The sequence below is a fragment of the Aedes albopictus genome, chromosome 2 (assembly GCF_035046485.1).
Source record: "Aedes albopictus strain Foshan chromosome 2, AalbF5, whole genome shotgun sequence".
Taxonomy (NCBI): Eukaryota; Metazoa; Arthropoda; class Insecta; order Diptera; family Culicidae; genus Aedes; species Aedes albopictus.
The window spans coordinates 450,966,377-450,991,453 of NC_085137.1; the positions used below are offsets into that span (position 1 = coordinate 450,966,377).

Sequence of the window (25,077 nt, forward strand, 5' to 3'; positions counted from 1 at the left end):
ATGCACGCATTCCCAACATGTTCCGGCTGTTGCAGAGAGCACTGAGAGAGACAACAGCGAAACCGCCACAGCTGCGAGCAGCCGTTCGTTTAGCTGATGACGGAGAGTGGCTGGCATGATTTATAGCAGATGCATGTAAATTTAAAGCGAATATGCTTTAAAATCTGTAAACAAGCCGTTTCACCAGCAGTGGGCTGCTCGGCTGACGTTAAATGCTGATGGTGATTTACATTTTTCTGCCGCAAATTTCAGTTGATCTTCAATTTACGTGCTGTTTAACTTTAATATTTTTTTTGCTGTGTGCCATCAGTATGCACTTTGTTTTTGACGCGTTCACCAACAGTCCGACCTTTGCTTCTTTGCGTTTCAGGCGGGTGTACAGCTCTGCCACCATTCCTAATGTTCTGGCGATAATGTCCAGGTCGTGCGCAAAACACACAAACTGACCGGATTTTGTGAAAATCGTTCCCCGGCCATTGAGCCCGGCTCGTCGCATCACACCTTCAAGAGCGATGTTGAAGAGTAGGCATGAGAGTCCGCCACCTTGTCGCAGTCCCCAGCGAGATTCGAATGAACTGGATAGTTCACCCGAAACCCTTACGCAGTTTTGCACACCGTCCATCATTCCTTCAATCAATCTAGTCAGCTTCCCAGGAAAGCCATTTTCGTCCCTGATTCTCCATAACTCTGCGCGGTCGATACTGTCGTATGTGTGCCACTTTGAAGTCGATGAACAGGTGATGCGTTGGGACCTGGTATTAACGGCATTTCTGAACGATTTTTCGTACGGTGAAGATCTGGTCCGGTGTCGACCGGCCGTCGATGAAGTCGGCTTGATAACTTCCCACGAACTTATTCATTTTAGGTGACAGACGACGGAAGATGATCTGGGATAGCACTTTGTAGACAGCATTCAAAATAGTAATCGCTCTGAAGTTTTCACATTCCAAATGGTCGCACTTCTTGTGAATGGGGCAGATTACCCCTTCCTTCCACTCCTCCGGTAGCTGTTCGGTTTCCCAGATCCTGACAATCAGCCGGTGCCCAACTTTTCTGGGCCCATCTTGATGAGTTCAGCTGCGATACCATACTTTCCAGCTGCTTTGTTGGTTTTGAACAGGTGAATAGTATCCTTAACTTCCCTCAGCGTGGGAGTTGGTTCATTTCTGTCCTCCGCTGCACTGGTGTCGTTATTTCCTCCATTACCGTGGTCTCCCATGCCTACGTTCTCCACGCCATTCAGGTGCTGATCAAAGTACTGCTTCCACCTTTCGATCACCTTACGTCCGTCCATCAAGAGGCCTCCGTCCTATCCCTGAATATTTCAGCTTGCGGCACGAAACCGTTGCGGGATGCGTTTAGCTTCTGATAGAACTTCCGTGTTTCTTGGGAACGGCACAGCAGTACCATTTCTTCGCACTCCGCTTCTTCCAGGCGGCGCTTTTTCTCCCGAAAGAGGCGGGTCTGCTGTTTCCGCCTCTGTTTGTAACGTTCCACGTTATGTCGGGTCCTTTGTTGCAGCATTACCGCCCTCGCTGCGTTCTTCTCGTCAAAAACCGTTCTGCACTCTTCGTCGAACCATACGTTCCATCGATTCCGTTCCACGTACCCGATGGTGCTCTCGGCTGCGTCGTTGATGGCTGCTTTCACTGTACTCCAGCAGTCCTCTAGAGGGGCCTCATCGAGCTCGCCCTCGTCTGGCAACGCGGCCTCGAGATTCTGCGCGTATGTTAAGGCGACAACCGGTTGTTTCAGTCGCTCTAGGTTGTACCGTGGCGGTCGCCGGTACCGTACATTGTTGATGACGGAGAGTTTTGGGCGCAGTTTGACCATCACCAGAGAGTGATCGGAGTCGATGTTAGCGCCACGATAGGTCCTGACGTCGATAATGTCGGAGAAGTGCCGTCCGTCAATCAGAACGTGGTCGATTTGAGATTCCATCTGCTGTTGTGATCTCCAGGTGGCTGTGTTTGCTAGAAAAAGGTGCTACGTAAGGCCATATTTTTGGAGGCAGTGAAATTAATGAGTCATAGGTCGTTTCCGTTCGTCTGCTGGTGGGCGCTGAACTTTCCAATCGTCGGTCTAAATTCCTCCTCCTGGCCTACCTGGGCGTTTAAATCTCCTATGATGATCTTGACGGCGTGGCTCCCAGGCCATTTTGGGGAAAAAACAACTATAAAATAAGTGAATCGTTCCCTAACAGAGACATCAAAATGTTAACGTCTCGAATTAAAACCCGAATGGTGGCATTTCGATTAGGATTTTTTTTCCTCCCCTGTTGGGGAAATTAAGCCACTGCGTCCAATAGGCTGAACTTTTGTGGCATGGTCCGTTAGGATTGGAAATTCCTAGACAAAACTCAAGCTATGAAAGCAACTAACGCTGTGAACAAATTGGCAACCTGGATTGACTGACGCACCAACAACATTTATGAAAACTTCGTCATCCTGTCATCGGTGATTGTTATCCAGTAGGCTGCCCATAACCGCATAACAATAACATTCGACAGAAGTAGGCATTGGAGAAGATGGGACCCAAAGTAGCAACTTTGAATAGTATGAAAATTAACCGAAATTGTAAACAATTTTCATTAATTCATAATCAACTATATAGCTATAAGATCTTCTACAGCACTTCTTGTATACTGGACCTATTGTCTGAAAATAAATCGGACCTAAGTATAATCGATGACACGCATTAAAACCAATCTATTTTCTCAGTGTGACTGTTATGCGGTCACATTGGTTAATGATGGTCAATGAGACAAAACGACTTGGTGTTTATTTCACACCTAGAACATAATTGAAAACTTTATTCAGGTAGTCGAAAGTACTTGTAATTTGATGATGATCCCCGATATTAACTCAATAACAGCAAAATATGCAAATGTTACAATTATGCGGTTATAGGCAGTAGGGTAACAGGGCAAAATATATGTTCTGTGTTGTGTATGTCCAATGTCCATTATTGTCCTTATTTATTACGCAATTGTAGTGTTCCATTACAATATGTTAAATCTATATATACAAAAATACAGTGGCATACGTGGGACCGCGCAGAACTTGCAAACGGATGGCCCGATTTCGGTCGTCTTAATTTTGTTCTGTTAGTTTTCACCCAAGGAAGGTTCATGAGGCCTAAAACATGGAAAAATTGAGAGTTTTTGAAAATCGATCTTCCATATATTTTGTGACCGGGGATTTGGTCCTGGCTAGAAACTTGAAACGTCAAAAAACGCAGTAGGCAAGACAAAGTTTGCCGGGTACAGCTAGTTTCGATATACATTTGTACTGCTTCATTATTTATTCATAATAATTCTGTCTTGGATTCCTCTCGATGCTCCTTCGAGAATTCCCTCAGGAGTTGTTTTACGAATACCTCCCTGAGTTTCTTCTGGCATTCCTAGAAAATTTTCCAAGATTGATCAGAAGTTGCTTCTGAGTTTTATCCAAGAGTTCCTTCAAAGATTCATCCTTCTGGGAATTTCAACCGTGGTTTCTTCCGGTATTTCTCTAGAAGTACCTTCCGGAATTCACTCCTTTCTTTTATGATTTATTAAAGAGCCTTCTGTCATTTTCAAGGAGTTTTCCAAGGTTCTGGGTAAATTCCAAAGTAGCTCTGGAAAATACCAACGTGATTTTATATGAGGTATTCAATTGATATTTTCCCAGATGTTTATCCAGGATTCCTTCAGAAGAATTTCCAATCGTGATAAAAGATTGAAAATCGGTCAATTGGTTCAAATGTTATAACGGTTAAAAAATATGAAAAAAAAAGAAATTTCGTTTTTTTTTTACCACTCTATTTTCAAAATGGTCACTTTAATGGCGGAAAACAAATTACGTGTCTAATTTTTTTCGGTAATGATCATTCCTACCGAATTTGAAGAATATCGGAGCACTTTTATTTCCCAGTCTATTCTTTTTTTCATGGAATGGCTGCATAAGTACAGCATAAGTAAATTTGAAACAATTTTGAAGTTCTTAAGATTACCGCATCCTTAAATTGTTCTTGAAGATCATTCAATATCTGGTACAATATCTGCCATACAAGCCAGCTTCGCAATTTTGCATGCAAGTTGAAAATAAAAACTAATAAAAAGTGCTCAACTAATGAGTATGATCAATAAAATCGCATTTTTCTCCATATAAAGGGTGATACGATTAAAATTTCGTCACACAATAATTGTTTTGATAACTTTAGACTGCGTACACCAAAACAGCTGAATTTTAGACCTGTAATGCTACATTATATGTACATATCTTGTACCATAAAATTTTCATCAAAATCGATTAAGTATTGGTTGATATATAGATAAAACCATCGACCTACCTTTTTAAAATTTTGTACAAAGTCACTCCATAGTAAATTTTCGGAAATTTAAGGTCAATAAAGCCGATTTTTATCAAAATTTTACAGTATAATACTATTATGAAAATATGTTCTTAGTAAAATTTTGAGCCATTTTGTATGGATACTTTCAAAGATGTAGCAGGTTGAATATGAAAACAACTGACCGGGTGCCACTTAAGCAAATATAACTTTGTAACGGCTGGATCAAATTGAATGTTTTTTACACAACATTTTGATATGCATACTTTACATACAGAAAAATTTTCATTGAAATCGGTTAAGTATCTCTGGCTCTATAAATAAAACAGTGAAAATGTGTTCTTATTTGTGCACAAAATTTTAAAATTGCAGATCTCAGGGATCAACAATATCTCCACAAATACTAGACCGATTTTGATGAAAATTTTATGGTACAAGCTAATATAATGTACCATTACTGATCCAAAAATCAGCTGTACGCAGTCTAAAGTTATGAAAAAAATTGTGTGACCAAAATATGACTTGACTTGACAAAATTTGACAAAATTTGACCACCTAAACCAAAAATTACATTGTAACGGCTGGATCAAATTGAATGAAATTTTTACACAACATTTTGATATGTATACTTTACATACAGAAATTTTTTTATTGAAATTGGTTCAGTATTTCTGGCTCTATAAATAAAAGAGTAAAAATGTGTTCTTATTTTTTTAATCCTCTTTGTACAAAATTTTAAAATTGCAGTTTTCAGGATTCACAATATCTCCGCAAATACTTAACCGATTTTGATGATTTTTTTATTTTGGTATAAGCTACATATAATGTACCATTACTGGTCCAAAAATCAGCTGTTTTGGTGTATGTAGTCTCAAGTTATGAAACAAATTGTGTGACCAAATTTTGACCGAATCACCCTTTAAATAGAAATATACAGTGTCGGACAAAACGATAAGACAACCCGTTCTATTTCAGGAATTTTGATTTGTAGCAAATTGATTGAGTTCTGGTCACTACTTCCAAAGTTACAGATATACGGTGTGACAAAACTCTAGCACCAGATTTTTATGATGGTTATTTGTGATCAATTCAATGAAAATGTCTCCAAGTTTAAATGACATCCTTAGTTTTAGTACTTGTTTATCAATCATCAAGTATCAGATACTCTCATATATCCTTTAATAATGGCAATCTGAAAGTGGTCCTATTATTTTGTCGTTTCGTATATGTATCTGTAATTTTTCAATATTTCTGCAAAATCGGTTCACTAGAAACTGAGCATCACATAGTCAAACTTGGCTGTTTTGTATGAAAAATGGCTGATGGTCTTATTGTTTTATCCGACAGTGTATCTCAAAACTGTAACATACAGGGGTGACCAAAATGTTGGGGATAGGCAACTTTTTTCTGTCTCACAAAAAAGTTCATCATGCTGTAACTTTTCATAGAGTGCATGAAAAAATCTCAAATTTTGACTGTTTGTCAACCTATTATATGTACATCATTGGTACGAATTTGAGCTCGATTGGTTAATCTTTCGTGAAGCTAGAAACGTTCTCGTAAAATACTATTTTTAACTAATTTTTTAAATATCATACCTCCGAAACCAGTGAACCGAATTGAATGAAATTTTGAACGTTTATCAACAATATAGTAATGCTATACAAATTAAATCGTAGGTACTTTTTGAACGTTGAAATAAGTTATGATGACACTTTCGGATCGTTCTCCACATTTAGTAATTTTTGTGTGTTATTATGAATTTCACTTTCCTCCATAGGGGTGAATATGTCAAACCGGTATAACTTTATTAGTCGTGAGAAAGTATAACATTTTATAACGTCGTATCAAGTATCAATATATTGTTGATAAACGTTAAAAATTTCATTTGATTCGGTTCACTAGTTTCCAAGATATGACAGTTGAAAAAATAGTTGTCTACAAAATAGTGTTTTATTAGAATGGTTCGAGCTTTGCGAAAGAGGAGCTGGAGGAATCGTAGAAGGAATTCCTGAAGGAACTTCCAGAGGGAGCTCCTGGAGGAATCTTGAAAACAAATTATAAAGAAATCTCTACAGAAATCCCGTAAGGAGTTGCTAGAGCAATTCAAGATGGAACTTTTAAACAAATTTAGAATAAGGAGCAATTTGTAGAGTCTTAAAAGGAACTTCTGATTCAATTTCTGAAGAAAACGCGGAAGAAATTTTTAAATTATCTGAGGAAATCCAGAAAATAACTTTTGGGGAATCCCGGAAGATATCCAGCTATCACTCCTGGTGAAATCTAAGAAAGGAAATCCTGGAGAAATTCCAGAACGAACCATAGGAGAGGAAGGATAGGGTTTCTGGAGGAGTCCTGGGAAAAAAGTCCTGGATAAATCCCAGAAGGAACTCCTCAGCAAATCCCAGTTGAAAATCCTAGAAGAATCCAGGGAGGAATTCCTGATGGAATCCCAGAAGCAACTCCAAGAGGGGTTTTGAAAGAATGTCGGAAAAAAATCTCGCAGAAATCTCAGAATGAATATCTGAGTGAATTCCGGAAGGAATTACTGAAGAAAGCCCTGAAGGAACTCCTGGAGGAATCCAGGAAGAAACTTCTATAGGAAACCCAGAATCAAGTACTGATGGAATCTCCAAAGAAAATCCGGTTAAAATCCCTGGAGAGAATTCCGAAGTAACTGCTGGGGGAAAAAAAACGTCGAAAGAACTCCTGAACTATGGATAAACTTATAGAAAAACTCCTGGAGAAAGCTCAGAAGGAAGTTTTGGAGGAATCTTAGAGGGAACTCCAGAAGGAATTCTTGGAGGGATCTTTGTAGGAACCCATTAAGGAATACAAGAAGGAGGAATTCTCAAACGGAATCAAGAGAATTCTTGGAGAAAGCTCAGAAGGAAGTGCTGGAAGAGTTCTCAAAAAATGGGAATCTCAAAAGGAGCTCCTTGAGGAATCCCAGAATTAATTTCAAAAGAAACTCCAGCATGCTCATCTAAATTTCATGATGAATTTAATTCAAATGAATCCAATTTGATAAAACATTGTCCAGTTAGAATCCGGACGCAAAGTAAAATTTATTGTAACGCTCTAAATGATCATAATTACCATTCTTTTGCAGCAGTCGTTCTTGCAACGAGTGAAAAGTTATTTCAGATTGAAGACAAGAGAAGGAAAAAAATCTTGCACAAACACGTTGAAAATTTAGCATGGCGAGGTCCGACAATCGCCAAAAATGTTAATATCTCCAAAACTATTATGTGTGATGTGCTCAGATGTTGTTAACCATGCCATGAGGAAGTGTCCCAGGAAGATTGAAGTTTGTGTTTGTGGATTAATATGCTTGGAATTGCAAGATTTGGCAGTAAACTCGAGCTCTGAGCATCGTTTTCTCACATCACGATAATGACACCAAGTGTGAGCAAGGATGATAGCCTCAATAATCGCGTGCGGCTTTTCAAAAATGCACACAAGACATCTGTAGAGAGTTGAGCTACTTTGGCGAGCTGTCACGACAGCCGGAGATGTTCAGTGGTAGCATCACGGATGGATAGTGGTTATTAACGAAAAAACACTCAAATTTCGCCTCATTGGAATTTACTGAATTGCCCTTAATTTCGCAAGAAGGGAAATGTATGGCAAAGTTTCTTTGGATTCCTAATCAGACTGGTGGAAGGTCTCAAGACACTACAGAGATGACCCGATTGTGAGTCAAATACGCAGAAGGGGTTGATACTAAAATTTACTACCATTGTGCAGATTTTTAAGGAAGTCAACATGGAAAAAATGAAAAAATGTATGAAAAATTAAATTAAATAATTTCAATGGTATTTTTCCATGAAACTAAAATAAATTATCTTTGTTTTGAGGGCTTCACCTTTTATGTTTGTTATTCCACCTCAGAGATACAAGTAATTATCTGCGTCCGGATTCTAAATGGACAATGCCTTATTCTCAACAGATTGAAAGGGCCCAGAATACCATCCACTCCCCAAGAAGCTCGGTACCCTATGCTTAGGTGCTATTGTTGGTTTTTCATAACATTCGTATAACATATCATGTGAAATTGAAATCAGAACTAAGTTTCGAGATTTTTTTGCTTCTTGACATGAAATTTTTGTTGAAGGAGGGGGTCATTTATAGGAGGGGGTAACCGAAATTGTGACGGAAAGCTACAAGAGGGAGGGGGTGTTAAAAATCGCTTGAAAAAGCTACGTCATTTATGGACGCTCCCTTGACAAACAGTCAAAATTTGAGAATATTTAATGCACTCTAGGAAAAGTTACAGCATGTTGAACTTTTTTGTGAGAGAAAAAAAAGTTGCCTATCCCTAACTTCCACCCCGCAAATCTTAACACAGATTCGGAATCAGCGGCCCCCGATTTGTCAGACACAAATAAGCTTGCTTTTGAGACAGACCGATTTTCAAATGTTTGTTTCGCTGTAATAACATGAAAATCAAATGTTCTGAGCAGAGTTTAATGTTCGTTATCTTAGATGAGTTGTTGAGTTGGAATGATGCAATATCAAATTCCCCGTTTAAAATTACACTCGCCGCTTAAACAAATTTATTAGGTCGATACAAATATTCAAAGCTTTTATTTTATACTTTATTTTTTTTTTATTTTGCTTTTTTTATTTGCAAAATTTTTCAACGGCTCTACCGTCTTCACTACAACCCTGCCGGCGCATAAAATGCAACAAGCATTCTGCACACGAAATCCAGAGCCCAAATTCATTCAGCTCGTGTTCTGCAAATACCAGGCGAGCATGATCTGCGGTTTTTCCATTCGCGATGTCATGCAGCTCCATAAAGGCAAAAAATCAATCCGAACAATATGCCTACATATAGAAATTACCCACTAGAGTAGTTCAGTTGGGCGCTGGGCCGCCGACGTCGACCGGAAACCGAAAGACCTGCTCAAGAGTGAAGCAAGAAACCTCCACGATCCGTCGTCATCGTCGTCGTTGCCTTCGTAGCATATTGCTGCAACTAGAGGTATTCGTCATAACAACAAGTGCGCTCTCGGCTGGGTCCAGCCAGCTCCAGCATGGTACCGCCGCCGCCGCCGTATGGGTCGAACGGACAGCGGGTAGATCAGTCTTGATCCAGCATTCGGTCAACAAACAGCGCGAAACTGTTTTCGGTTCCACTCCGAAAAAGACCCAACTGCCACACCGCCGTGGTGACAAAACGATATCATAGCATTACCTACCGACGGAGAAACAACGCGAGCGCGATCAAGTCGATCAGATCGCCGTCGTCGTAGTCGAATTATGTAAGGGAAGCGTCGTTTTTTTTTGCTTTTCAAGGAGACGACGTCGACGTGCGCGAAAATATTCAGCAATTGCTCAATACCCGAGCGGCGGGACATTGAAATCGAATTAAGCTGCGCGCGGCAACCATACCCTACCCCTTTGGAGGAGAGCAGCGAGGTTGCGTTGGCCCAATAGAGGGAGGCTCTCGGTGTCGATTGTTTTCTGAGGATAAACTAGTTTCGTTCCCGAGCGGTTCGTTCAGTGATAGCCAGTAGACCCAATCGAACGCGTGCTAGCTATCTATCCTAGCAACACCTATCTAGCGCTGTGAAGTGTTTCAATTGATTGGTAGTTCTGGTTATCTTGATAGAAAGTGAAAGTGATATCTAGAAACGAAAATGAAGGTTCTAAACGTCCTGCCTGCCGCGTATCTATTCTTAGTGGCACTTTTGTCCACAACGAGTTACAGTGGCACTTCAGTGAAAGCCCAGGAGCCCCTGTTTGAGCTGCCGGTACAGCTGATTGGATTCCCGGTCATCATCCTGTCCGTGAGATTGGCCAACTTTGCCAAGAAGCTCGCGTACTCGGTTAATCCAAGTGAGTAGATTCATTTTTTCTCAGTGTAATCATTGCAAATATTGTAGGTACTTGAACTGCTGCTGAAGAGTTCCATCCGTCCCGCACTAGGTCAAGGTGTGTTGACGAGCCCCTTCAGACATACAGTTGTCATCGTTCACGTGTCAAAATTTCACCTCTTAACCCAGTTTTTGCAACTGACTGACCGAGAGCGAATCCAACCGAAACTGAAAGCGCTCACCCGCACGCGTCAACCCCCAACGACCCAATGCCTGACTAAACCCAAAACTGACCTCGTGCCACTTCGGTGAGAAACGTGTAAACAAGTTTATGGCATCATCGACTGCGCTCACTGCTGGCGCAATCTGACTGCCTGCACCTTTATCCCGTGCGGTGACCGTGCCCACCGCGCGTCGCTCGCTTGTGGAGCTCTGCTCAATGTTAAACGCGATCTGCATTCAGCCATGCAGTTGGTATGCGATTGCCTTCTTTCTTCGCTCGGTGCACTTCTGATCTGTTATCTAACCATGCGCGCGGTCAAACTCTTTCGGTCAGGGCCGTAATAAGGGAAAGGGCTGAGGGAAAGTATTGACGCAATACTATGAATACCATTAAATGCGAGTACTTTTGATATAGCGAGTAACTTTTCTAGGACTGGAGGCTTTGCATATTTCACTACAACGTGCGAAAAGGGCGGATCAACCATTGCGAGTTTGAGCTCCTTCCGTTTTTGCAATTATTTCTTTTGATTTCTTAAAATTAGCAGGAAGGGTTGACTTCCCTGTATTTGTTACTGGAGCAAGTTTGCATGAAATGATGTACTCTGTGGTGCACAATTATTGATCGGACAAACGCCGATTTTCATACAGAATAGCCAACTTTGTCATGCTATAATCATGGTTTGGTTTGATAAATTGAGCTCAAACATTGACACATAAACTACAAATATGCTGAATTTTGCTGGTTTGAGCGTGGCAAGGCTTCAAAAATGTGCAAAATTGATGTGAGTCGGAACGTTGGGCAATAAACATCGTTTGATGTTAGTCGACAAAATTCAAGCACTTTGACCATTTGTTCCACTTCTAATGAATTTTGACTCGCCGAATCTGACTTCAAAATTCCTGTGCACATACAGTTTTTTTAGGAAAATAACGTTTATTCACAAAATTTCACATTTTTATAGAAAATAAACTATACATATATATATCCACTCATCATAACCAATGCTGATGCGAACCACAGAGAACAGACATCCAGGCTAGAACAAATTTCATCCGGAAAGTTGTGTAAGGATTTGAATCTTTACTTGAGTAAGGTTGCAAACCAATACACGATGACAACACTAACGCCACCAAACACCATATTGCCACAGTCAGTGGTGAATTGAAACATTTCAAGTGGTGAATTAAATTAGTATGGGAGATTAACCGATTGCAGCGCCACACTATTGCCACTTGTGTTGCCGATTTCAAATGGCCGTTAAATTCCTTACACAGTTTCGGAAATGGACTTGGATGTCTGTTCTCTGTGTGCGAACAGCAGCGAAGGGCACCGATCTTCCAGCAGAGCAATATTGATGAAAACGCGGCAGCCCAAGTAACCAGTAAGCATTTAAAATAGCATTCCTTCAGCATTATAGTAGCCTTTACGACAAGGCGTTTAATGCTAATTAGCCGTATATGCGCCTATAGTGCTACTTCACAGCAGGTTTTGGCAAAATAACGGGCTGTCTTAGTGCTATCCCTTCAGGAACGTCGTAACGAAATGTCAAAGAAGCGTAACGCCTCGTCGAGAAAAAAAAAACAAAAATAGATTGACGTCTGCCTCTCGTTCTCTGAGCGTGCTTCCCCGCTTCATCGTCCTTCCATATTCCAGCCGGTGCTAGGTGGTACTTTTTTTGCTGATTTTTGTAGTGATGTAGGTTTGAACCTACGATCCGGAGATTGATTGATCATATCTGCTTCGGATTCTGTTGCTCCTGATCCACGATGCTAAAGCTGTCCCGGTGGCGTGCGTTGATTTAATCGCCAATATAAAGAATGATTCGATAACAGCTTCAGATTCAACATCCAAAACTTGTTTTCATTGAGATATTTCATTGTGGTAGAGCATTACGATCCCTTCTTTTAAATATCTGTGGAATAAGATTGTTTCTTCTCTCTTTCAAACAATCCTATGATCCACCAAAGCATCCACCTATTCGGCACATATTTTCCGACGAAATGATAAATAATTAGTGATTTTTTGATGGACAAGTTCCCAATCCAATCCAGCTGCCGTAATGTTTTCTTTGGTGCTTTTGGATGAGTAGGGGAAAATGAAGAAACAAATAAGATACACAAATTTGTAAACAGAAGCATAGGCTCTGTAAGAGAGAGACAAAATGTGTTGCCAAATGCGTAACATATCTCCCAACCTTTTTGCTCCTAGCATTTAAAGAGCAGTTGAAAAGCATTCTGTATGCTCCCAAGTGAAAACACTTCAAGCAGTTGAAATGCTAATTACCAGCCGAAAGCTTTTGAGCAGCACAGCTTATGCTAACTCAAGGCAGCTATGCATTCGAACTGCTTATGTAGGGCAGCAAGCAGTTGAAATGCGTGATACGGGCTGATACACGGCTTATTCAAATGCTTAGTGGTTACCTGGGAGTTTATATTGCTTCATGCTATAAAACTGAAATTTATTGTTTTATCATATTAGAGTAATTATATACATACAATTAACTTATTATTAACTTAAATCTTCGGTGTTTTTGCAAGGAACGAGATTGGTTCTTGCACCCGTGCTGTTGCTTGTTCGCATTGTTTATTCTTATACAAGCATTTGACACAACCGAAGCAGAGCACAAAACACCGAAGATATATAGCATAACAAAACGAAGTCAGACAAAGTCCGACACATACTCCCGGGTTTAGCTCAGGGGTTCGCAATACCATTCTCACGTAACAAATGCATTTAAAAGATTTTGATGCACTGGTTCGGAATCTGACCTGAAAATTTCTGTAACACGTAGTTTTTTTTAGAAAAAAAAAAGGGTTAAGGGTTACTTCAGTATACATTTCGGTATATAATCCCTCAAACTTTAGCTTTTTAACATACAGGTTTAAAATAAAACTTTTAAACCTGTAGTCTAAAACCCAAATATGGAACGCAACTTTAGTAAAATAGGGAGAAAAGATTACACCCGATTCTATTTTTCCACGGCCGTTTAAAAAACAATCTATTAACCCTCGAGTGATCGCGCTGTTGTATTTTGTACAACACGTAGAAAAAATCTCGCTTTTTGTACTCAGCATTAGTGTGGTGCTGACACAGGTAGTCAACCGCGCGAGTTACGGAAGGTTAAAAAAAATCCACTTATGTCTTGTTTTTGCACGATTTCATGTGTTTCAATGGTGTTTCAATGAAGTTTTCTGGGACAGGAGAGTTCGGGGATCTAGGAGGTTTCAGGGAGTTTCAAATGCGTTTCGGGGCATTTCAAGGGAGTTTCAGGAGGATTTCAGTGCGGTTTCAGGAAGATTCAGGGGTTTCATAGGCATTTTCTGTATCTCCACTAAACCATCATTTTGAAGCGTTTTTGAGCTTCCCTCCCCCTTGAAGCTGAATATTCTGAAACCCCGGCCATGGCCTGACAGCTTATGGAAACTCCTTGAAACCCCCCGAAAACCTTCTGGAGCACCCCTGTAACCTTTCTGAATCATGTCCATGAAACCTCCTTGAAACCTCTTAAAACCTCTGAATCATCCGAAAACCCATTAAAACAGGGCTGCCCAACCTTTTTCGCTTGTTGCATACATCTTTGGTCCGTACGAGTGTAAAAATGGTCAGATATTAAACCTTTTAGCATCAAATGGAAGCCTGGTGTTAGGGCTAATGGATGCGTGTGTTGAAATTCAAATTTAACTTATCCACTTAGCTACCGTGGCAATTCAGTCAAAAAATCCATCCGGCCCGCGGGCCGGATTGTTTTTCGACTTCAAATGCACCGGTAGCTAAAAATTGACAACAAATTCTAACTTTTTCACTTGGATGAGTTAGGTGTAACACTAAGCTTTCATTTGATGCTAAAATATTCCATGTTTGACTTGTTTCGCGAAAGTACCGATTGAAAATGTCGGAAACATGTGAAAAAGGTTGGGCAGCCCTGCATTAAAATCACTCTGAAATGCCCCTGAAACGCATTGTAACCACGCCGAAATGCCCTTAAACCTCCTGAAACGCGCCTGAAGCCACTCTGGAACCCCTTGTTTGAACAAATGATTAAATAAAACAAAAAAATTGGCGTTAGCCAAGCTAACAAAGGTGAACCGTTAAAGTTATGCCAATGTTTAACATATGGGTCCTGAATACAAAATGAAAGTGTATAATAATTTAAATAATTATAAATTAAATAATTTAATAAAACATAAATGGAAAAGTAAGTTAGGGCCTGTCCATAAACTACGTAGGCTCTAAGGGGGGACGGGTAGGTCTGGCCAAAGTCTATGCTCCATACAAATTTCGAAAATTTTGTATGAACAAAAGTCTACGAGGGGGGAGGGGGGGGGTCTGAGATGACCGAAAAAAAGTCTACGTAGTTTATGGACAGCCCCTTAGAACAATGCAAAAGTGTAATAATGTCCTTCCAGATGTTGGAAATTCGTGATGACTTTGATATTTGTTTTCAGTTTTTCGGAAAAGCTTATTTCGTAACAGCAACATCTTAAAATGATTGGTACCGAGCAGAAAAGAATAGCAACTGAATAACATATCAAGGTATTAATCTTCAATACTATCATACCTCGATATGTCCTTCATTAGGTGGACATAAGAGTCAAAATATCAAAAACGAAAACCTTATTTTTGTATGAATAATGTCTAGAAAATAACAAGTAAAGTAATTTCAATAATAAATGCGTACCTAAAATTTTGAGTGCTGTATTTGATATCCAAAAGGTATTGAATAGCAAAGCAATAATATATTTTGCTATTAAACTGCGCATTTGTTCGTTGTCTCCATGATGTAATAGCAAAACATGTTCTTTAGTTTTTTCACTGCTTAATCGACAAATACCACAACAATACCAAACTCTGTTATTGTGTTGCTCTCATAACATTTTGCAGAACAATATTATGATAACAATTGTAGGTATTAGAGCACAGGTTGTTCTTTGTATGATATTTGTAAGGTATTCCCTTCCCAAGTAACAAAACTTGTTACAATATTGTACATATTACACGTTTAGAACAAACCTCCATATTTTGTTTCAAGTAGGGAAAACCTATTTTCGAATACTTATATCACCGAAAAAGCGCTAAAAAATGGAGGTTTATAAAACATCATTGATGTTATTAAAGATGTTTTTCAGTACATTCCTATAACATAAAATTATGTATTGAATATATTCTCGCCAACATCGTATATACTTAGTTATTGCTTTCAATTTAGCAAACGCACACTGTGCAAATAAATGTTACACCTATGTGTTCTTAGGTAATGGCTCAAAAAATGTCCAAGCCTTACATTTTATTAGTAACTAGCTGTCCCGGCAAACTTTGTCTTGCCAAGCTGTGGTGGTTTGACGTAACAGTGTTCATTGTAGCACGGCACTCTAGATCGGTTTTATTGCGATCGTGTTGATTTCCTTCCCAGCTCATGAACAATCAGGTTTTTATCAATTTTCTTACTTTTTTAGATGATTTTCACAATTTTTACTACTTATAAACACAGCCACCATGCACACGAATCGAACCATGCAAGAGTCATGCTGATCGGTTCATCCGTTCGTGAGTTATGTTGCCTCAAAGGAACTTAAAACTCATTTTTATATATATTTTTTTATATACACCTCGATGTTCGGTCCCTATGCCTTAATTTCATGTGCCATTTGAAATTTATGGTGAAATGAACTCTTTCACTTTGTATGAATTCATTCGCCTTACATCTGATGAAATATGAGAAGGGAGATTTTTGTTATCTCTTTGCATTTTGTGAAATTATCTAACAAAGTTTCAAATATTCAACATGGTAGCTTCTTGACACAGTACCGTCAGGAAGTTTTGGAATGCTAGTTTCAATTGTGTTGTATTTATGATCTTCTTTAAAACTGTTGAATTTGCATTCGTTATCAATAAGAAAACTATTGCTGATTTTTTAATTAAATATTTTGCCAAAGATTCAACTTGTTGTTTTTTTTCTACGCCAGCTCAGATTCATTGGTTGTGCTTTTTTGTTCCAATTGTTTTGAATATTGTTGCTCGATAAACAGGAGATAGACAGGCAAAACGTAAACAATTTAAAAAAAAACAAAGAGCTGTAACTTTTCATTAGGTGCATCAAAATTTGTCTAACTTTCACTGTGAGTTGATCATTCAAGAAATTTTTTTAGTCAATCACTTCGAACTTCTCCAGAACTTATTTTATATTTCCCCAAGAAGTTCCTTCTTGGATCCCTCTAGGTTATCATATACCATTCCACTTGATTATCTCTAGGTATTCGATGAGAATTTTTAGAAGAAAGGGTTTCTGATCCCTGAGATTTCTTCAGGAGTTTTTTTTCGGATTAATCCAAATGTTCCTTTTTAAATTCCTTTTGGAGTTTTTTCTTCCTGGAGCATTCTTTCAGGAATTCCACCAGGAATCGGAGTTCATCAAGAAAATCATTCTGGGTTTTAATCAAGACAACCTCTTGCAATTCCTCCAAGAGTTGCTTTTGAGATTCACCTAGATATTCCTTCCAAAAATCCTACAGAAGTTCCTCCGAATCTTCAAATTTTCCTATGGGAATTCATATTATCTATTATCTTATTATCTAGATTATTATTAGATCAATTAGCTTATATTATTTTCAGAAATTTCTCCAGAAATTCTTTCTGATATTTTTCCAAGAGTTCCTTCTGGGGTTTCTCAAGATTTTTTCCGTGGAATTCTTTTAACAAAGTATTTTTTAAGATTTTCTTTGAAAAGTTTCTTCTGGTATTTTTTCAGGAAAACCTTCTGGAACTCATCCAAAATTTCCTTCAAAAACTCTTTGTAGAATTTCTACCAAAGTTCTCCTTTCGTATTTGTGCAGCTTGTGTTCCTTCTGGAATTCTATCTTCATTCTTATTCGGAACTACTTTCGGAATTCTACAGGCGTTCTACTTGTTTTCTTTCTTACTTCTGGGAATCCTTCAAAAGTTTCTTCTGAAAATCCTAAAGAATTTCAATGATAGAATTCTTCAGAAATTCCTTCTAGGCATCCTGTAGGCTACTAGAATTCCTTGTGGGAAACTTTCAGGATTAATGGATTGTGAGAATCCTTCAGAATTCAGGAGAAATGCCAAGATCGAATTCCTGGATCCCAGTAAACTCCTGTTCGGATATCTGAAAATATTGAAAATATCCTCACCTTCTGAGATATCCGAGGATATATTAGAGAGTTCAAGCGGAAAGGGAGGAGTCAGCGTAACAAGGATAGGTTAGTGGGGGGTGGAGACAAGGGATGGTTGATGGGTTTTGGGGAGAAGAGTTCATAGTGGTTCCAAGTAAAGTTTCAGAGTATATTAAGGGTGTTGAGGACGGTTTAAACGGACGAAGACTGTCACGAAGTATTCAAGAAGATATTGGTCTGTGTTTGGGTGGGATCCACATACGTTAGAAATTGATTTTTGTTATCTTCCTTCTGATGCGCAACACTCAATAGGTCTATGAAACATGGTTCAGTAGATTAGTGCTGTCCAAAAATGTTGAAAGTCCTCCATAAATTCTCGCGAATACAGGCCTCAAGATCTACAAACGTAATCTATAGGCTGTTTTTACATACATGATGCTGTGCAGCATCCTACAGGTCCATAGAACTAGTAATAGAGAACTTTTTTTAGAAAATGTTGTAGGTCCTCTGCGATTGAAGGCCTTATACATACATTATCGATAGGATGTTACTACATTATTGGTGTGCTGCTCGGCAAGCCTCGTTGGATAAATGTACAACTCGTGATGAAAAAATCAACTTTTTGCAACTCGTTACATAAATAACTATTTTTCCATTCATTCAAAGTGATGTGAAACTCGTGATTACAGTACAGCTGCCAGTATGTTTATTGTGACTGATATTAATAAATTTAATTGTTAAATATTCATAAAACCAATTTTAAAGCATTACTCTGCTTGCTGCTCATGAGCTTGTTGATAAAAGATTTTGTGGGCATGTGTTGAATTATTAGGAATTATCTAGATAAGGCTATGTAAATATAAAAAGTCAATTCACATTAAAAAAGTCTCACCAAGCTACTTTCATATAATTCCATCTTGCACTGAAAACCACATTATAGTGCAACAATATAATACAGTGGGGACCCGATTTTGTCAGCCCCCGATTTTGTCTACCCCCGATTTTGTCTACCCCCGATTTTGTCAGCTTTTTGACCCGATTTTGTCAGCCTTTTTTGAAGTAAAAAAATAAATTTGTATTTCATTCAGAATTTCAATTTTATAATCATTATTAATGCAGCTGATGTCTTTAGGCGCCATAGAAAAATTACGCAATGAACAAAACTCGTGTAACTTTTGAAAACGACCAAACTTGTTTTGCAAACTACCACATTGAGGCAATTTCAGCACCAAACCCTCGCCAATGTTTTGAACCAATTATTGTTTTAAATTGCTAAAAGATTCCAGCTCTTTCTCTTCTTGGCGTAACGTTCCAACTGGGACACAGCCTGCTCTTCAGCTTATTTTACGAGAACTCTTAAAGCTTTTAACTGGGATCCCCCACAGCCAATGTTTATTTTACTTTTGTACATATATCGTGTGGTAGTCATGAAGATATTTTATACACAAGGTGGTTTAAGAAATGTCGATTATGAAATAGATTCTGAGCTAACCAGGAATCAAACTCCACACTCTCAACATGGTTTTGCACGTGCAATCAGCGCTTACCACATCGGCTATATTGGCTTAAAGACTAATCTTCTGAATTTACTTAGGAACAAAACAAACAATAAACGCTGCCTGTTCTGATTACAAGTCAATCCATTTACTTCTTTCCGGCATCTCTGGGATTCCTCTAGGTTTAATTGTTTAGATTGATCCAGATAGACTAACATTTGAAAAGGGCGCAACAACCATTTAGAATTTTCGCTTCTCCCTTCCTTCTGAGCACATGGCCCATTTTTCATGTAATCTCTGACCAGTAACAGATAGAGCAGACTACCCTCTATCTGATAACGGGATAAATTTGAACAAATAAATTGAAATACGCCTAGACGGGGTGGGAGAAGTTGAGAATGCAATGGTTGTTCTGCCCTTACATGTTGGTCTATATTTATGAGATTTGTATTTTAGATTTCCTGCTTGGATTGCTTCAAAAATTGCTGTCAGAATTGTATTCATTAGAAACCCTTAAGAAATTCGAGATGGGATTCCCCAAAAAATTCAAATTGCTGTGATTCATTCAAGAACTTTTGCGTGATTTCTTGTAAGAATTTTTGCTGGTATTTCTCTAAGAATTCCACCGGAAGTTTGTAAAGGAATTCTTCCGGAAATTTTTTAACGATTCATTAAGGTGTGTTTCTTTAAGATTTTTTCTGGCATTCCTCCTGTGATTTCTCCAGAAGCTTTTCTTATTTTTTTAAATAAGCTAGGATTCCTACAAAAGTTTTGCTGATATTCTTACAGATTTTTTTTTCAAAAAATTTCTACATGAACTCCTACAGCTATGTATCTAGGGGTTTCTCCAAGGATTTCTCCAATAATTCTTCCTACATTTGCTACGTGGATTTATCCAGGGATTTTCATAGCGATTCTTTCAAGACATCATGCTGACATTTCTCCATACATATCTGTTTGGATAGTCCATGAACTTCTGCTGGAATTCCTCCAAGAAATTTTCTGGAAATTTCTATAAGAACCTTTTCAGATATTTCCCTAAGAATTGTTCATGCATTCTTCCTATGATACCCCCAGGTTGACTGACTCCTGTTGAGATTCCTTCAGAAATTCTCCTCTAGTTATGTATTCAGAGTATTCTGTAGATATTTCTGAAATAATTTCTATATGAATTACTGCGTGCATTGGTCCATGAATAAATTTACGGAAGGCACAAATTTCCCAAATGGAAGAGAACGTGCCCCTGGAGCCAACCTACTGATGAATAAATCTTGCGATTTTACTAGGGATTTTTTCCAGAATTCCTTCAAGGGTTCCTTCAGGGATCCTCCTAGGAATTTCGAAAAATGTTCCTCTATTAATTCCTTCAGTTATTACTCATACAAGAATTCCTCTAGAGATTTCACTATGATCCTTCTGTTAGATTTCCCAATTGGTCATCCTCTATGGATTTCTCGGAGGTCCCGCTTGAGATTTTTCGTTGACAGCTAAAGTTAGATGTTATGATTTAAACTGCGCTAACCAGTGTCAACTGTCTTCTGTAGACCACAATTATTAGCTAGGAGAAGGCTGTGTTCCAGTAGGGATATTATGCCAAGAAGAAAAACAAAAAAGAAGATTTAATAGTTTTGCTGTAAAAAAGCACTGAATGTTAACTTTGCCAAATACCATTTTTTTCTGTGCCCTTAACACCCTTTTGATTTTTTTCATCACAAAAGGTTCGTTCAAGTATTACGTAACGCAAAATTTTGGCAATTTTAGACCCTATCCGCTATCCCTCCACCGCGTAACTATTTTTAAAAGAGAAATTTTCAAATTTTGTATGAAGCGTAACACTGCGCTGGGTTCCCCCCCCCCCTGATTGGCGTTACGTAATATTTGAACGAACCCAAAGCAGACCCTCCACACCTATCTCCGTCTCTGACGTGCTCAGAACAATTTTTCACGAATAAAAAAATGATTTCAAAAAATGTCCCGATTTTGTCAGGTACCCGATTTTGTCAGCCCAAAATACTAGCAGGGGCTGACAAAATCGGGTCCTTACTGTACTGCCATTACACGGTAAAAAATCTGCACTCTGATATGAACAGATTGGCACTTGAATTCGCACTACTGTCCAAACAGTTTGTTATCATCTAAATATCATTTGAAAAAGAACATCCAATGCCTCTTCAGTTTTACTGGAAGTGCACTTCAATTCATTGTTGACAATATTTTGATTTCAAAATAAAAAATAAAAAAGTGTACCCCCGCAACACCAAGATTCGATACCAGGACCTCGAGATTCATCGTCTTCTGCTTTACCACTACACTACTTCAAATCTGATGATGAGGTGCGAATCGAAGCGAAACACTTTCTACCACCTGTTATCTATATTTACTTTCATGACCAAAACAGCCAGTACCAAATCAACAGCTTTTCCCTTTGGATTGTATTGCTTTGTACATTAGTGAAAATCGAAGTGATTTTCAGTTTATTTCTTTGGTGGGTTTGTTTTGGTTTTCAAATCAAAACTGACAGCATTGCGATTTAAAAGGAAAAGAATTTCTAATCATGTTGATTGCAACGTTGAATAGTTAAGGGATTTTTCCCTTCCATCCAGCGTGCAGAATTTTTACCGTGTACGAATATTTACCTGCCTCCGGCCCTGGTCCCTGCATCAGCTCCCAGAGGTGAAACACCTTTCGATTCTTGCACGAACCATAACGTAAACAAATGTGCGCAATCATAGCTAATTCACCTCACGGTTAGCTACACTAAAAATCCCACAACAAATGTGATCGGCATCGCTAATCGCGGTCTTCAAATGCACTACTGGCTAGGTATGTACCCATAGGTATTTACGCACTCAACAAAATTACTAAACACCGCGCGCACCATCTTCTACTCAGAGAACAATAAACAATGCAACTGTCAAAATCCTTGACCGCACACACGTCAAATTACCTCATCGCACATGGCATGGCACGCTCCGCCTTCGCCTCTATGCCACAATACAACCAACTTCGTCTGCGCCGCGCGCCGATCCGGCCCGTGCCGATCGGAGCGTTTTTCTCACGTAGGCCAACCCTAACCATGCCTCCTAGTTTAGTGGGGAGTCGGCCAAGTTCTCTGCAGGCACCAACAACGGCGTCTCGCCAGCGCAGCGGGCTGCAAGGCAGCTCGAAAATACGCGATTGACCCACTTTTGAACCTTCTCTTTCACTTTCGATTTCGCGTGCCTCGCGGTTACACCCGCTGCTCCCGGCGCGCGGCGCGGCTTCTTGCAGCGTACCTTCGGTAATGCAGCACTACGTGTGGTGCATTCAAAGCTAACAGCTGATTGGATTGGAAGCACTTTTTGCATCGTGGTATAGGGTAATCAGATTGACCGCCGCCCGAAATTATCGGAGTGCGTTGCACTCTGATTCGCAATAAAAACCACAACCACGACGACACCAGACGAAGATGAGACAAGCGCCAAGTGATGATCGACGGCGAGCGAAGAAAGCAAAAGTTAGCAAACGGCGATCAAGTGTGATCGACGGACGATGGTTTTGCAAGTGCGATCAGAGGCGCAGTGCTGCTGCTGCTGTGAAGAAACCGCTCATCGTCAAGGTGATTGACCCGGTTTGGTACGGGTTGATGTTGATTTTGTACCTGAGATATAGTATAGGCTGTTTTTATGAGTTTCTAGCAGTGTAGTGTTAAGTCATTATTTTACGCATGCGTGTAGCCCAACTAACCTTTTTGTTGCATGTCTGACAAAGCATTTAGTTGAAAGCTTCAATATACAAGTGCATATTCACGATGACTAAAGTTAACTTGTACAAAGTTCAAGGATCTAGATCGTTTAGTGATTATCAGGTAACGAGTGTACAGCACACGTAGAAGAGCATACTTACATAGTACTTAGTACATTGTTCAAATACAGGTATTCTTCGATATAACGTACCCTCGATGTAGCGTACACACTCAAAACAGATTTGCGGGCTCGGCAAAAACGCGCACAGCCGTCTGCTCAGTAAAACTATCAGCTGATATCCCAGCAAAAAGTGACATTTGTTAGCTGACTCTCAGCAAAACGATTGCCGAAGCTCAGCGATGAACTGTCAAAATTGCTGAGATCTCAGCAAAATTGTTGTTTGCTGATTACTCGGCTGTGCAAATCTCGGCAAAAGAATGGAAAAATGCTGATATCCCGGCAATCTGAATTAAGTGTGTACCCTCGATATAGCGAATTCGATATAACGTACATTTTGCTTCGATATAACGTACAACATTGCAAATTTTTATTTTTCCCACGAATAACCCTTAGATAAACAACGAAATCACTCAAATCAATGTTTTGTTGCAGCATTAGCCTTGTTACCCAGAATTAGCGCAATTTGACGAAAAATTTAGTGTACGTTATATCGAAGCAAATTGTACGTTATATCGAAGCACAAAAAACGAAATGACTTTTTCGTCAAAACTGAAGTTTTTCATTATTGGTTTTGTGAATTTCACCGAAATTATTATTTGGGATTAATTTCACGTCGAATACATCGATACTAGCATAAAAAATATTAAATTTTTCTCTGCTTCGATATAACGTACAAAGAGAAAACTTTTTTGTGCGTTATATCGAAGAGTACCTGTATAACTTCACTTAAACCTTCAGAACGCGCGTCGTTGTAAAAAGTACAACACTACCAAAAAAAACTCGCTCGTCGTATACAGCGCGAGCGCGGTGCAGTTTTTAATCTAACAAGTGCGTGTCCTGAAAGGTTAACCCAGGTAGAATAACTTTAACCCTCCTAATGGATACCTAGGGTCCATTTGACCCCAGAGCCATTTTGAAGTGGTCGCTAAAAAGTTTGATTGACATATTGGCCCCGTTTTTACAGCACATTTAAACTACTCCGCGATAATTTATTTCTATTATATTCTATTTCTATTCTAGTGCTTGCACAGCCAGTATTGAAAAGCATCCTGGAAATATCAAAATTTCTTCTGATATTTTCTTGTCAACATTAATATTTGTAGCATATCAGAGATGTGACACAAATATTAAAATGGCCAGGCCCACTGTGCAGACTAATGGGTTGGGAGATTATTCAAAAATTCAAGGCAATCAGGTTATCCACTTATGAATAACATGATTGACAATCGTTTTTGAATTGAATGAAGGAAGAAACGGGGACAACCGTACCAACCGTTTCATTTAGGGGAATGGTGTTTGAACAAAATCGTTGGGAGTGGTGCTGCTAAGAAGGTTAATACACACTCCGTTATAGTTGGCGCTTCTCTTCCTGGGATGCGGCACAGGCATTTCTCCATGTGTCCTGACTTCAAAGCCTAGGCTTAAGCGCCATTACTCGCTCTCTGAAACGAGAAAAAAGTATAATGATCCCTTCCCCGAATGTAACAGAAACATATTCCAATGTAATATAACATGATATTTGAAATATGTGCATTTTTCGTTAGCATAATTCCCTCCAATCTAGTTCCAACCTAGGCCCAAAACTATAAAAACGGTATTAGTGCGGACGGCCTGAAACTTCAAAGATATTTTAGCATCACCATTTAGCTAACAAGATTTGTCAAGTTATGCTTCAAGTCGACACTCATGGTGACGAACTGTACAAATTTGAAAGAAGAATATTTAAAGATAAATATACTTGTAAATGCCGCAAATTATTACTTTTACCAGTTCTCAAGAATGAAACAAAATAAAATATGGGTTTCAAGGAGTGGAGGAAGTGTGACGTTATGGTAAATATGGTAAAGTATTATTCCGATTCTATCACGTCCCTTCTCAAAAATGCTTTTAAATATTCTTCAAAAACTATATATGCGCTTTCAATATTTTTAACATTGAAAAACAAACTTACAACATTCATCTTGGAGAAGAGGGGAAACACTTGTTCTGAAATGTAACAGCTAATAAATGAAAACTATAGAACTGACACGTGGAGGGCGTGATAAAATCGGAACATTACTGCAGAGCTGTTACAAAAGTGTCGATTTGGAAACCGCAAAATCCGCGCCAAGCCATTTAAAATCCGCGCCGAAGGCATCAAATCCGCGCCAATACAAAAAATATGAT

At 39.0% G+C, this 25,077-nt stretch overlaps 1 protein-coding gene across 1 annotated transcript in view; it reads left to right on the top strand.

The window, feature by feature from the left end:
* Nucleotides 1-9,414: 9,414 nt before the first annotated feature.
* The window catches only part of LOC109419680 (uncharacterized), a 44,384-nt gene continuing 28,721 nt past the window's right edge, over nt 9,415-25,077 (top strand). The window contains exon 1 of the mRNA XM_062853853.1: nt 9,415-10,179. Coding sequence (XP_062709837.1) covers nt 9,981-10,179 — 199 coding nt within the window. The 5' untranslated portion in view covers nt 9,415-9,980. The remainder of the gene's footprint in view (nt 10,180-25,077) is intronic.